General features: G+C 52.4%; 4 protein-coding genes across 4 annotated transcripts; 1 reads left to right on the top strand and 3 right to left on the bottom strand.

Moving 5' to 3' along the window:
* Nucleotides 1–4,991: 4,991 nt before the first annotated feature.
* Nucleotides 4,992–5,802, bottom strand: RHO25_002551 (uncharacterized protein; the record flags this gene model as incomplete). Its single annotated transcript, XM_023598121.2, has 3 exons — nt 4,992–5,106; nt 5,177–5,644; nt 5,705–5,802. 3 exons carry the CDS (start codon nt 5,800–5,802, stop codon nt 4,992–4,994), a joined length of 681 nt encoding a protein of 226 aa, XP_023456288.1.
* A 539-nt stretch (nt 5,803–6,341) lies between these two features.
* On the bottom strand, nt 6,342–8,188 carry RHO25_002550 (uncharacterized protein; the record flags this gene model as incomplete). The annotated part of the gene is made up of 4 exons (XM_023598120.2): nt 6,342–7,411; nt 7,468–7,741; nt 7,794–7,882; nt 7,936–8,188. 4 exons carry the CDS (start codon nt 8,186–8,188, stop codon nt 6,342–6,344), a joined length of 1,686 nt encoding a protein of 561 aa, XP_023456281.1.
* Nucleotides 8,189–9,201: 1,013 nt separating this feature from the next.
* On the top strand, nt 9,202–11,227 carry RHO25_002549 (uncharacterized protein; the record flags this gene model as incomplete). Its single annotated transcript, XM_023598119.2, has 2 exons — nt 9,202–9,508; nt 9,624–11,227. 2 exons carry the CDS (start codon nt 9,202–9,204, stop codon nt 11,225–11,227), a joined length of 1,911 nt encoding a protein of 636 aa, XP_023456280.1.
* A 225-nt stretch (nt 11,228–11,452) lies between these two features.
* Nucleotides 11,453–12,916, bottom strand: RHO25_002548 (uncharacterized protein; the record flags this gene model as incomplete). Its single annotated transcript, XM_023598118.2, has 2 exons — nt 11,453–12,733; nt 12,782–12,916. The coding sequence occupies 2 exons, from the start codon at nt 12,914–12,916 to the stop codon at nt 11,453–11,455; spliced, it is 1,416 nt and encodes a 471-aa protein (XP_023456283.1).
* Nucleotides 12,917–13,148: the final 232 nt, after the last annotated feature.

Raw genomic sequence — 13,148 nt, 5'->3', positions numbered from 1 at the left:
CTACTACTAAGCTACTACATATCGGATCAGAATGGATCATGGATCGTTTGTCCAAAAGACATGGACAAGGAACACACACACAGCGGCAGAGCTGCTTTGAAGTGCACTGGCTACATGACAGTCATAGCAGAAATATTTGTCAACAGAAGACACACAGAGAGAGACACACAGTATAGGATAGGATCACCCCCCATCCAGCAGCCTGGATAGCGGCGGTGTGTAGCACTTCACAGGGTCTCTTGTCAATACAATCAAAATGATGATGTGTTCAAAGCTCAATTCAATTCCCATCACTATGCTCCACTACACTGAGTTTTTACGTGAGGCTTCCAACACGCAAACGGTAAAGAAACCGTCCATTCATCCCGTCTTCCTATGACTGTACACTTTTTCGAGCACCGCAGCGCAAAGTTGAGTTGGGCGTACGTGCGTCGCACAGAAGGCTGCAACATTCGAACGAACATTAGTCGTCGAAGCTCATGTCAGGCACTTCCCTGGCGAAGATCATCACAGACAGAAGAGAGAAAGGTCATCTGGGCACATCCCGTCCATGTCCACTGGCCGGGTTGTCCGTGGGGTTGACTAAGTTAGTTAGTCTAGAGTTCTGCCCTTCCCTCTCTTTCCCGTGTGCGGCGTAACGCGCGAGCCACAGCTTGGAAGATAGCTCTGGTAATGTGAGGCTGGACACCGACCACTGCCTGCCAAATCAGAAAAAAGCGGGCGGGCGACAGAGCACCTGCCTGCTGCAATTATTCCAGCGATTCCAGCCAGACCCAGTTTCTGCCGCCGAACGCTGGCTGTGGCGCGGACATTTCGACGAACGTTTTGCGGACGCTTAGACGTATTGGTCGTTAGTAGCTATTCTGGAACTATTGTTTATTATAGTGCTTGTAGACGAGAGCGCCAATCTTCTGCAAACATGGAAGACTGGCCGCTGGGTTGTGCTGCAAGATTAGACGAGCAGGTGTGGCTTTCTCCGCGCTTGCGGCTTGGGTGAGGAGGAAGCGAAGAAGCAAAAAGACAGATAGCGCCACAACCAAGCAGCGCGTGCCGCCTGCAGACAGCCACGACAGCTTTCACCAGCCTCGAACATGAAACAAAGGACAAGCCTTTTGGGAAGTCCCCAAGTCTCGTATTTCTTAGGGCTATTTCAGAGCTCTGCTTTCTGTTGCGTTTTTGGTTTACTGCTGTTGCTTGGAGTGTGATGCCAATGAAAACGCCTCGATTCTGTTACGTGGAGGGCAAGCATATACCGTCACCTTGCATGGGTGTTCTGGTGCCCATTTGCTGGCGGGGAGAGCTATATCGAGGTGGCAAATGAGCTCTGGTGTTCTCTGGGGTCTAGCAGCCGTGTTACGCGTCCAGCAGCACTTTCTGTGCGGTTGCCCAAAAGAAAGGGTTCACTGTTGCTATACACAGTAACATGAGATGATCCGACTCTCGTGTTGGTGATGAGTGATGACCGTCCGTGGAGCTGTACGGAAGTTCGAACCCAGCGCCCTGACGCCTGACGTTGAAGATCTACTCCGACATGGGCAGTGATCTGCAATGTGCACAGCCACATTCGAGCTGCTGGGGGCTCGAGATCGAGAACGTGCAAGGGCTCCCATGCCACGTTGGCTGACTCTGGCTGTGCCGCGACGGCATGGCATGGCATGCATGCGTAGCCTGCTTCGACAGGCGCGGGACGAGCTTCGACGTTGCGTCGATTGGAAGGGCTGGAAGCTCTTTGGGACAGCTTCCTTGCCCAAGTGGCGCAAGGCGGTGCGCAATCACAATCCGCGCACACACGCCGCAGAAATGGCCGCAACCCGGGTTGGCGGGTCTTTAGCCTTTTCTTTGATTGCAGACACCTGCAATGCTCCTGCCCGGTTCTCGCGGATATGCAAGGTCGGCCGACGTCGCGCTGAGAATGGGCACGTGGCTCTGGGCAAGCAGGTATTGCGGCCCCGAGAGTTGCAAGCGCTCCGAGGATGGAGTTCATGCTTTGCGAGACTCACGAACGGCTGTTTCAGCTCATGCAGTTGGTAGTGTCAGCATCACTTTTGTTCGCCCAGCCACAAATGATGTCTGTTTGAAGGACAGGCAGAGTCGGACGGGACGGTGTGTACCCGTATGCGCTGGCCGGAGAGCATCACGAACGACGATGTCCTTGGAAATCCGGAAAGCACAGGCGCTCTCACATCGATCGTGAACGATGCCACTTGGCGAGACGGTGTGCTGTTGTCCGACGGCGCAGTAGTTCTATAAGCTATGCGCAAACCAGGATTTGGTCGTCTCTGGCGGCACGGCATCTGAGATCTGACATGTGGGAGTGTCTCGGCTTCTGGAAGGCGTGGTCGTCCCTTTCCTTCGGCGTTGAATCTTCCTGACGGTTTCCGATGGGCCGGAATATGTGTTACAAGCACACCGCTGTCTTCGTGATGGCAAGAGTCAGTCGAGGTAGGATTCTTGAGACTCTCGAAAGCGAGTAATCATGATGTTAGGCTGACAGTGGTGTGACGCTGCACGCTGCAGTTTCCAGACGAATTCTGTGTGAATCAGTTGAGCCGGAGTCAAGTGCATCGTGAAAGCTCTTGAAGTTGTGTCAGTCTTAGGACAACGCTTGCGTCAGTAGTAAAACATCACCATACCATCCGGAGCTTGCCTTCTGAGCCGGTCAGGGTGAGGAGCGGACACGAGGGTACTCGGGCTAGATCTTCTGACACACAAACAGCACCGGAACCAAGTGAAGGTAGACTACTTCATCTGAGCACGAGCTGTCTGGTCGGGCTCACAAGCTCGACACGAAATGTTTTCGAAAGGTTCCATTGCTCATTCCGGCTGACTCGAGAGGGCCACTCACTCACATAGCCAGGCGCCACATCTCGCGAGCGATGAACGCCATGTGGCTGATAGAAGCATATGTGATTTCGACGAGGAACAACCGCCGAGGATAACAACCAGAGTAGATCGAACCATGGCGCGCATCAGATCAACACGTAGGAACCTGTGTCAGCGACAGAGTTGAAGACAAGCTCCGCCATGGAGGCAATCTCTTCGCATTCGCTGTATCAGGTAGCATTATTGCCGGGCATCGCGGAATATGTCCGGCATGCGATGCTTCAAGCCCCAATGGCAGCGTATCGAGCACGCGACACATTCGAGCGGTGCCCAAAGCAATGTCCAGCAATAGCCTCAACAGGACGCTAGATGTCACTCATCTCGGTATGTCTTGCAAGAAAGGACATGCTGAGATTGCGTCCCCTAAAAGCGTCTTCCAGAGGAGCAGGACCCACTGAGAGGCTTCGTCTGAGGGATATTGCTTTGTGCTGAGTCAGACATACTTGTCAACAATGAGGGCTTCGCTGCCTCGAAACGCAGGCAGACCATATTGAGCAAGCAAACTGGATGAACCGGGTCATGAGTTCGTGTGTAATTGAGCTCCAAGTAAGGGTGGAAATGCTCCACCTGGTCATCATCTGTCCGACCTATGCTCATGGTCGGGCAGCGTGAGGCGTGGACTTCGATACTGGAGCTGTAATGAGTCTTCGAACCCTCATCGCTGGCTTAATATATTGATCCTGCTCAGCCCTCTTCTGGGCGGATCCGGGACTTGCGGTCTATCAAACGCGAGAGACAATGAGGCCGTGGTTCGGCACTTGCACGATGCCTTCCTTGACTTCGGTTCCTGCGTCCGTGTGCTGCGGTCGCGTTGAACTGTATTTCTCTTCACTGCAACCTTTGAAGCCCTTGAGTTGTTCGATGCCGAAGCAACAGTTCTCGGAAGGTTGAAGTTTGAAGTTATGCGGCATCTTATCAGCGTGACTCAACTGTAACTTACGCTTTGAGCTTGCTCCAAGACACCCTCTCTCACGAGCAAGAGTCATGGAATTTCCATATAGAGAGACAGCCCTCGAGAGTCGGCTTTCTTGCCGTTCAGAACCAAAGTCGATGGGCTATGTCTTGCATGCTTGGGGAAGCTCAGACTCAAGCTCAGAAACATTGCTGCCAAGTCTGTACGAAATGTGTCCACCGTTGACTCATCGTGTGTGACATTCGGGGCCGGCTAGTATTGGAGGGCTCGATTTGTGATATTCGGAGCACAGGCTCTGTGTCCATGGATATCGTGGCAACACATGTCAGGCGAGTGAAGCACCGCCTAAGCCATTAGCTGGTGACTGAGCCATTGACTGAGCCATTGACTGATCCATTGACTGAGCCATCGGAAAGAGACCATGGGCTAAGCCACGAACAGAGCCGCCGAGCCTCAAATTCGACCTCCAGTCCGGTCTCGGGAAGGCTGTTCGTAAACGTCTTGATACTGCGACCTCTGAACCGGCAGTGCCGCCGAGAAGTACAAGAGAGTATTGCCTGCTGGGGATGGCCCTCATCAGTCTGGCCATCAGCCAATATCAGGCTTCTGATCGTGCATTCTTCGAGTTGCTGATATCGCTTTCCGTAGTCCGCAGAATTCGGCACCGTGGATGCTGGATACCAGGCATTGCGACAGGCTTTCGACCATGGCTTTGAGAGGATCGCAATGACTTTGACGAAAGACGTAGGTCTTTCTGCTGTTATTGTGGTCGTTGTTGTGGTGGACGTGAAGTGGACGCGACTACTGTGCAAGAATCAAACGCCACTGCCACCCCAGATTTCTTGGCGCTTACCCAGTTCGGCAAAGACCCGGTCACACCCCAGACACAGCAAGAGCAGTCCTAGTAATTCGCTCTGAAAGTTTGAAACTGAGAACAGCGTAAACGTAGAGTCTGCTCTTTTGTCCACTGCAATTCTCAGCAGAAATTGACCCCAAAGCTCGTGGAGCTAATGCTCTTTTTGCCAAATTGTAAGAGCTATTCCTTTATTCATTACTACAGGTATATACAGTCGTATCTCTCCATCATCTTGAGTCATTTCCGCAGTCCAATTTACCCTGCTTCTGATTTATTCCGCTAGCTGTTTCTCATCACTTGACTATTGTCTCTTCGGTTTCTGCTGTACCTAATCCCGATTTAGACCAACGGCTTCTTCGCAAGCCTGAGAGCAACGTTGATCACGCTAGAGGTCGCAATAACGTGTGCGAGGGTTCGTGGAGTGCCGAGGTTGAACACGTAGCATGGGTAGTGTCTGTTTGTCCCTCGCAGTCAGCTTCTGCTCACCTTCTTCTGAACTTCATCGCAAGAATCTCAATACTCACACAAAGCACTTGGCAATCACATGCAAACCGAGCAAGTTGATCAATGTCTGATCACCAGGAGCCATAGCCTGGGCCAAAGCAGCGCTGATCGCAAAACCCGGGAACATCTCCATGAGGTTGTAGTGTGCGGAGTACAACCTCAATGGCAGCCCACGCAAGTCCTTAATTTGTGCTCGTGGGTGGTCGTTATCTCTGCCTCCTTTGATACCTGCTGCGGAGGCCGCCGCACTGCCCGCTCCTGAGAGTGCATAGGTGACTGTGACGTACAGTCCTGCCAACGCTGCGATTTTGCCGGACTGAGGAATCGCAGAGGTGCTTCCGGCGGAGGAGAGGAAGCCGACTGTGCTGACAACTCCGTTCACGGCCTTCTCGACAAGGCTGTTGGGTTGTGTGATCCAGGATGTGAGAGGGATCGCGGCGAGGAAAAGGCCTCCGAAGCCGAACATCGCCAGGCCTGCTGGGTCCTCGCTGGAAGAATCTCGCTATCAGCTACGCTTCTCTTGTCGCAGTCGCTCTGCTAGAACTCACACGCCATCATTTGCCAGCTTATTCTCGACCTTCTGCTTGCCTTCTTGCGCCTTGGCCTTAGCCTCGTCTGCGCTTGGGAAATCGCGTCGGTTCGACATTTTGTAAATTGTATAGCTTTTCCTGCTGCCAAAGAGCTCAACTCACCAAGAGGAACAAGAAAGTGTTATACCTTACCCGGGGCATGGCTAGTCTATGTTGTGGCCGCCCATCATCACCTTCGGCAGCCACATTGCCGTTCAACCCCGCTCTAAACGAAGCCAATGAAGCATAATGGTGATGATCGTGATGCGCCGCCAAATGTAAACAAGCGTTCAGCCTACGGAGAGGTGGAAGTCTGTAGTGGCCTGGATGCTGCACGTGAGACGTTTGATCGAGAGATCGTCGCATCACATCGCTTTTTTGCCGAGATAAGCGGTACGAAGCCGAGAGGTTGAATCTTGGTACACTAGAAGGATGCGGATCATGCGAACGACTTGCTTTGCAATGCCTTTTAGGAGAGTGAAGACGACATGTGCAGGGGAGAGAAGGAACTCGCCAGCAGTAATACATACATTTGTCGATGATTTTGTACCACTTCGATTCCTTCCGGTCGTCCGGAGACTTCTCCTCATAAATTTTTCAACGGTGCGACACCATACTACAACTCGTCCTTCACTTTTACGCTCGCCTCGAAATTATCCTTGCATTCGAAATTGGCAGCATCGTTCTCGTCTCCTCCAGTGAAAGCAGCGACCTTGGGGTATGGACACAGTTTCCGGGTGAATTGTTTGAACGTGCTCATATCTTGTCCTGGGAAGGGCAAGTTCTGTGCCAGAATGTGGTCTGGAGCTTCGCCTTTCTCGACCCACTTGACAAGATCTAAGAAGGCCGTCAGAGGATAAGCTCCTGGTCCTCCAATGCAGTGGGCAATGCCAGGAGCCTCGAAGTGTCGATAGAAATCATTGATCCTCGGCCCAACAATTGCTTTCACGCGGTCGTGGTAGCTCGACGTGCCGTTTGGTGGGATCAATTGATCCTGCAGACCGTGCCAGCCCAACAGCTTTCCACCCGCCTTTCGGAATCGTCGCAGATCAGCATCGGCCGAGTTGATCGATGAGTGGTATTCTTGATAGCTCTTGACAAGCAGCTCATCGAAGAATTGCTCGTCGTCGACAGTTGCCAGGTCGAAGTCAGGGTTCTTCATCACCCATGTCTTGATCCAGTCTGCGGAGATGCCAAATGGCGAAGACTTGCAGTTCTTCGAATTTTCATCACACTTCGTTGTAGCAAGGCCGCCAAAAACAGGGTCGATGCCTGACATAGATGCGTCTGGGGTAGTTCCAAACCACACTCGCTTGCCACTTTCTGGATCAATAGGACCACTCCAAGCATAGGAGGCGACCTCGGCAGCCTGCTTTGTGATCTTGCGGGTATCGGTGCCGCAGGTGTACTTCTGCCCAACCACTGATTTGGGATCGAACTTGCATTGACCCGGAGCAGAGACGATACCATCCTTGACGCCATCGATCTCATCGCAAGCGTCGACAGCTGCGGCCGTGATAGCATCGAGCTCGCACGGAGCCGGGTAGTAGTTCAGTCTCTTCATAACGACATGAGGGTAGAACTCAGTCACCAAGAAGGTTACCCAGTTGAATGAAGGTGCGGTGGAAATAATGCCTTGGTACAGCTTTGGGTAGCGTTGGGCCAGGATCATGCCCTGACGTCCGCCTAGTGATTCGGGACATCAGTAAAGCCTTCACGGACTCTTTGCAAAAGTCACTCACCTGTGCTGCATCCGTTCCAATAAGAGTATTTGATTTTCTTGCCATAGTAGTGCTCAATCACATGCTTGGCAAGCATCCCGAGTTCTCCCACAGAGCGCCAGCCATACAGCTGCAGTAAGTCGTAGTTTACGTTGCCGGGGCTTTTAACGCCCCACCAGGTTGAATCGAGCGCAGTGCGGAAAACATCGCCTTCGTTGCTATGGCCGCCGTCTGTGTTGGCTGCAGCATAGCCCATCGACACCGCCGGGCCAAGTGCGTCAGGAATACCCGCTGCCTGGTCATGTTGTTAATTCTGCGCATCAGTGCTGAGGACACGAATCACATACATGTCCACTTCCTCCTTGTCCCAAGTACCTTCCGTTCCACTCTTTCTCTTCGGGCAACCAAACGTTCACACGAACTTGGCCATCAACGCCTGTGATTGTAAGCAAGGAAGTGGATAATCCTGTTGAGAAAGAACAGACTGACCAGGATGTGAGTAGAGAATGGTGACATTGCAAAAGTCCAAAGGCTTTGCTTCGGCTGGCAACAGAGGCAGAGCTCTTGGCATCGGGACTGGCTCTTCGACCCATCCTTTCACAGTCTCTGCGATCACCTCTTCGATCTTGACACCTTCTAAGTCGGCAGGCTTCCCCGCTGCTTCCAGTGCCTTTGATGAGCATGTCGCCGCTGAAGACTCGGCAGCGAGTGCGAGAAAAGAAGTAAGCAGGAGAGACAACATCTCTGCAGACGATGAGTTCCACTGCGGGACAGGTGAGGTCGGGTAGGAAGAAGGTGATATACTATAATGCTTCGGTAGTACGGCCTCTTCAATGAGGAGCTGTACTTCCGACCAATTCTAGATGCAGGAGCTTGGGTAGATCCCAAACTTTAAAAGCCATTGTAGTTTGCCGGGTGCATAGGCAGTCCGGTAGCCATGGAATTAGGTACAGCATTAGTATGGCAAAGTAGCACGTCTAGTGGACAGCTTGCTCCGCTCTTTTTGTTCCCGTATGTGGGACCTTTCGCAACGCCCACAGCTCGCACATTTTTGAGAAAAAACGCATTCAGCAAGTAGACAAGCGGAACGAATGCGATAAGGCTGCGTCTGCTGTGTTCTCAGGCTTCTCCAGATACAATCATGGTTCAACCCGGTCGGGCGGTGATAAGCAATGCGGAGGCCCATGGGACCTCGAAGTGAAGTTCTTGAAGATCGGAACAAGGCTCGGCTGTTGCGAAGTGTCTCTTTCCGAAGTGCGCTAACCGAGCCGATAGCACATCCTACGCGTCCGTTCATCTTGCAGGAAATATAGGGCGATCACTCCCATGTCTTGTCTTGTCCTTTCCGAAGATTCCATCGCTGTCGCTAGACGATCAGATGAAGCAGTCAGGTCGGCGGGCTCATATACCGCCGTTCAGCCGACGCGACTGACTCGAAGTAGGCGTGTCTGGTTGCAGATTGTCGCCGTTCCCAATCCTCGGTTGTATCGGAGCAGCTTCTTTAGCCCCAGAGCGGTGTGTGGGCAATGCGCTGGTATACTTGTGAGATTTGCAGAAGTGCACAACAATGGAAAGAGAGAAGGCTCAACATTCGGCAATTGCTGTGCCAATTGTCTTGGCAATCACGACAACAGCAGCTTCTTCGCTTGCCATGAGCTACTCTGATCTGCTGAACAGCTCAGACCGAGTACATCTTCAAGGCCTATCAAGACTGAACACGTCTATCTGAGCCAAAAATCATCGACTGAACAAGCAATGACATTGTTAAGATCTATACTGCTCTGCCTTAGCCTCCTATACCGATCGGGATTGGGGGGCAGAGTAGCCCAAGATGGAACAAATGCAAAGCAGCCAAATATCATCTTCATCCTCACTGATGACCAAGACCTCCACATGGACTCGCTTTCTTACATGCCTTATCTGAAGAAACACATCACCGAACAAGGTACAACTTTTGGCAGGCACTATTGTACCGTAGCCCAATGCTGTCCTTCTAGAGTTACTATCTGGACTGGAAAGGCAGCACATAACACCAATGTCACAGATGTGAATCCTCCGTATGGTAGGTGCCTATAGCGCTTTCCCTTTTGCCTTTCCCTAGACCCAGTATCTCAAGTCGACCACACGCCCACGCTTCGCAAAAACAGCTTGCTGAGATTCTACTCAACATTGCATAGGCGGCTGGCCCAAGTTTGTCTCCCAAGGTTTCAACTCCGCCTACCTCCCTATCTGGCTTCAAGAGCTCGGCTACGCAACCTACTATATCGGAAAACTTTTCAACGCCCACAGCGTAGAGAACTACGCATCACCGCGAGCAGCTGGCTGGACGGGCTCAGAATTTCTTCTCAACCCTTATACGTACGAATACCTCAACGCGACCTTCGTTCGAAACCACGATGGACATCCGGTCTCCTACGAAGGACAGTACAGCACGGACGTGATCTCAGAAATGGCATTGGGCTTTCTTGATGATGCACTGCACGAGTATCAAGAAACAGACAAGCCAGTTTTCATGACTATTGCGCCAAATGCACCACATTCGAACGTGCATATGAACACCCTCATTGACGGGAACTTCTCCGAAGGCTCGAATACACAGTCTCCGCCTGTCGCGGCTGCACGCCATGCGCATCTTTTCGAAGACGTGGTCGTGCCCAGAACACCACATTTCAACCCGGAAACCCCACACGGCGTCTCTTGGATCGAAAGGCTACCGAGGCAGAATCAGACGAATGTGGAGTTCAACGATCATTTCTATCGCCAAAGACTGAGAGCTTTGCAGGCGGTCGATGAGATGATTGATGCAGTCTTCAGAAAACTTGATGAGGCTGGTGCTACTGATGAGACTTACGTGTTCTTCTCTACGGATAATGGATATCATATCGGGCAGCATCGACTTCAGCCTGGCAAGCAATGCCCATTTGAAGAGGATGTTCACATCCCTCTAATCGTAAGAGGACCTGGAATTCCGAAGAATTGGAGCACAGAGATCATGACGACACATACCGACCTTGCTCCAACCTTCGTGAAGCTAGCAGGCGGGGAGTTACAAGAAGATTTTGATGGGCAGGTCCTTCCCCTACATGGACTGGGCGAAAGTGATATCCCCGGAGCAGAAGTTTCCCAGCATCCTCAGGATGAGTCCGGCACATCGCTGACCGCAAGTGCTGAGGACTGGACAACAGAACACATCAACATCGAAGCCTGGGGCGTAATAATGTCCGAAGGCAACCACGGCTCTACCCTCTACCCCAACCACACTTACAAAGCCCTCCGCATCATTGGGAAAGGTTACAGCCTCTTGTACACAATCTGGTGTAGCGGCGAACACGAACTCTACGATTTAATCCAAGACCCATACGAGATGGAAAATCTTTACACCAGAAATCATTCCAACACATTTGTCTCCCTTAGCGATATCTCCTCCGACCAGAACGATTATCAAAGTGACATCTTCATTTCGCCTATGACTCTCGCTCAAGCACCTCTGCATGATAACGCCGCAGTTGCCTTGAGGGGGCAGTCGACGTTCTCAATCAGCAAGCTGCTGGACCGTTTAGATGCTCTCACCATGTTGCTCAAAACCTGCAAAGGGAGATCTTGTACACATCCCTGGGAAGTGCTACATCCTGCGCGAGATGTGAAAATTTTGAAAGATGCGATGAATGGCAAGTACGATAAATTCTATGCTCAGCAGCAGAAAGTGAAATTCGAGAGGTGTGAGAAAGGATATATCTTGGAGAGTGAAGGGCCGGTGTATGGAGGGGAGATTTGGACGTGAGCAATGACGAGGGTCAAGAGATCCTGATGGCGGAAGGAGGCCGAATGCCTTCGACCAAGGTCCGCTAGCAACAGCATCGTTTTTCGAACCGGGCATAAAGCATTACATCTTTCTGAACCTTAAGAATCGGCACAGATTGTCCTTCGTCTAGTTATGACATGCTCCAAAAGAGGCTGATGTTCCCTATCTGCTTTGCTGGCATGATTGAGCACTTTTCTTCATTCATCACTTGCATCTCTTCTCCACAATCTTCGACCCAAACTCCTCATACTCTTGCCTGCTAACCCACATTTGGTGGAACGTGCCCAGACTCCCCAAAACACTTCCTCCAATCCATGCACCATACTTTCGCTCCGGACTGCTGCTATTCGCAATTACACGCACCTTCGGGTTGGGGAATAGAGCTGCCAGATCAGCCTGTAACCGCTCGGGCAACTTGTCGATGAGAGAGCCAGCACCGGTCAGAATCACGTTGTTAAGGAGACTTGGCCGTTGGTCGACATCGACGCTTTCGACAGCTGTGCGAACGGTTTGTGTTATCGTTTGCGACTGCTGAGGCGCAGCGTGTTCGGAGTCTGTGTAGGCGGCTTTATTGTCGAAGAGTCCTTCAGCGACGCGGAAGCGCTCTACGCCGAAGACTTGGTTCCACCCATCTGGCATCTCGAATGGTTTAGGTGGGAGGCCTTTCACTGAGTCAGCGTTCGTTTGGCCACCGGGTCCGAAAGGTTGGTCGAGGCGTCCGGGGCCAGGCCAGGCTTGCACGACACTCTCTTTGAAGGCTGTCAGGACGCGTTCTTCTTCGAGCTTGCGGTAGCTGTCTGTGGGCGGCTTGTCAAATTTGACGTATGTAGCATTGCTGGGTGCACCGGCATCGACGGGCAGCTTCGACTTGACCATGTAGTGCGGCACAAGAGGCACACTCTGTTGGTTGTACATGAGCCGGATCTGATCGTTAAGCCAGTTTCCGGCGAGTGGTGTTCGCTGAATGCTCTTCTTCAGCACCATGCCCTCGTGTAGCGCCGTGACTGACGTGTTCTGGTGCCCAACGTCCACGACCAGCGCGGTTGCCTTGCCTTGTGAGTATGCCGCCAGCTGCCCTGTCTTTGCGAGAAAGAAAGCCGGCACGCCCCACTGCTCCATGGCGATCTCCATCGTCTTTTCTCGCGCCTTCAGCGGGTTCCAACCTGGTTCTGTCATGAGTAGCGGATACTCTCCCAGCACCTTCTCCTGCTCCTCTGCCTGCTCCGCCGCCTCATCCATATTCACGTCGCCATTCTCGTCCGTGTTGCCGTCGTTGAGCCCATTCTTCGAGGGTGGTGTTTGCCGCTGCCCCGTTAATCTGCTCGTGACTGCGTACTCCCACAGACTCGACGCTGTTTCCCAGTCTTCCACAATTCCGTCCGCATCGTAGGGATTTAGTATCTCGACTTCGGGTTTCGGGAGATGTATCGCATTTTCGCCAAATAGCTTATCGCCTGATGCCGTCTTTGCATAGCTTGTGGGAACCTGCTCGCCTTAGCTGTGTTTCCTGATCCTGGGTTGGGATATGCTCACCACCGACTTGGGCGTGTCTTCTCCGGCGAAGCCTGCGCGCACACTGTGACTGCCCGGGTCTAACACAAGCGCATTGATCTCATCGCCTGCATATTCCTGCTGCCCCGGGGCTTGCGTGGGAGGGAGCGTGGACATCGCGGGGGAATGTTGCGCTCGATGCGCCGATATGGACGAACCCGTTGACTGACTCTGACAAGAGGTGGTGGAGCGGCAGCGCGCGATTCGATTGATACGATTCGGCGAGAAGGGCCAGTTCAATGAAAAGGTTGAGATGGTTTGCGACAACAGTGCATGGAATTGTGTTTCGCTGCAGCGAGGAACGCGACTTCCTCGTGAAGCTCAACACGCTAAACTCTATCTGGCCACT

The sequence above is a fragment of the Cercospora beticola genome, chromosome 2 (genome assembly GCF_033473495.1).
Source record: "Cercospora beticola chromosome 2, complete sequence".
NCBI lineage: Eukaryota > Fungi > Ascomycota > Dothideomycetes > Mycosphaerellales > Mycosphaerellaceae > Cercospora > Cercospora beticola.
The sequence above is the reverse complement of the archived record's forward strand: the minus strand, read 5'-3'. Positions and strand labels throughout refer to the sequence as shown.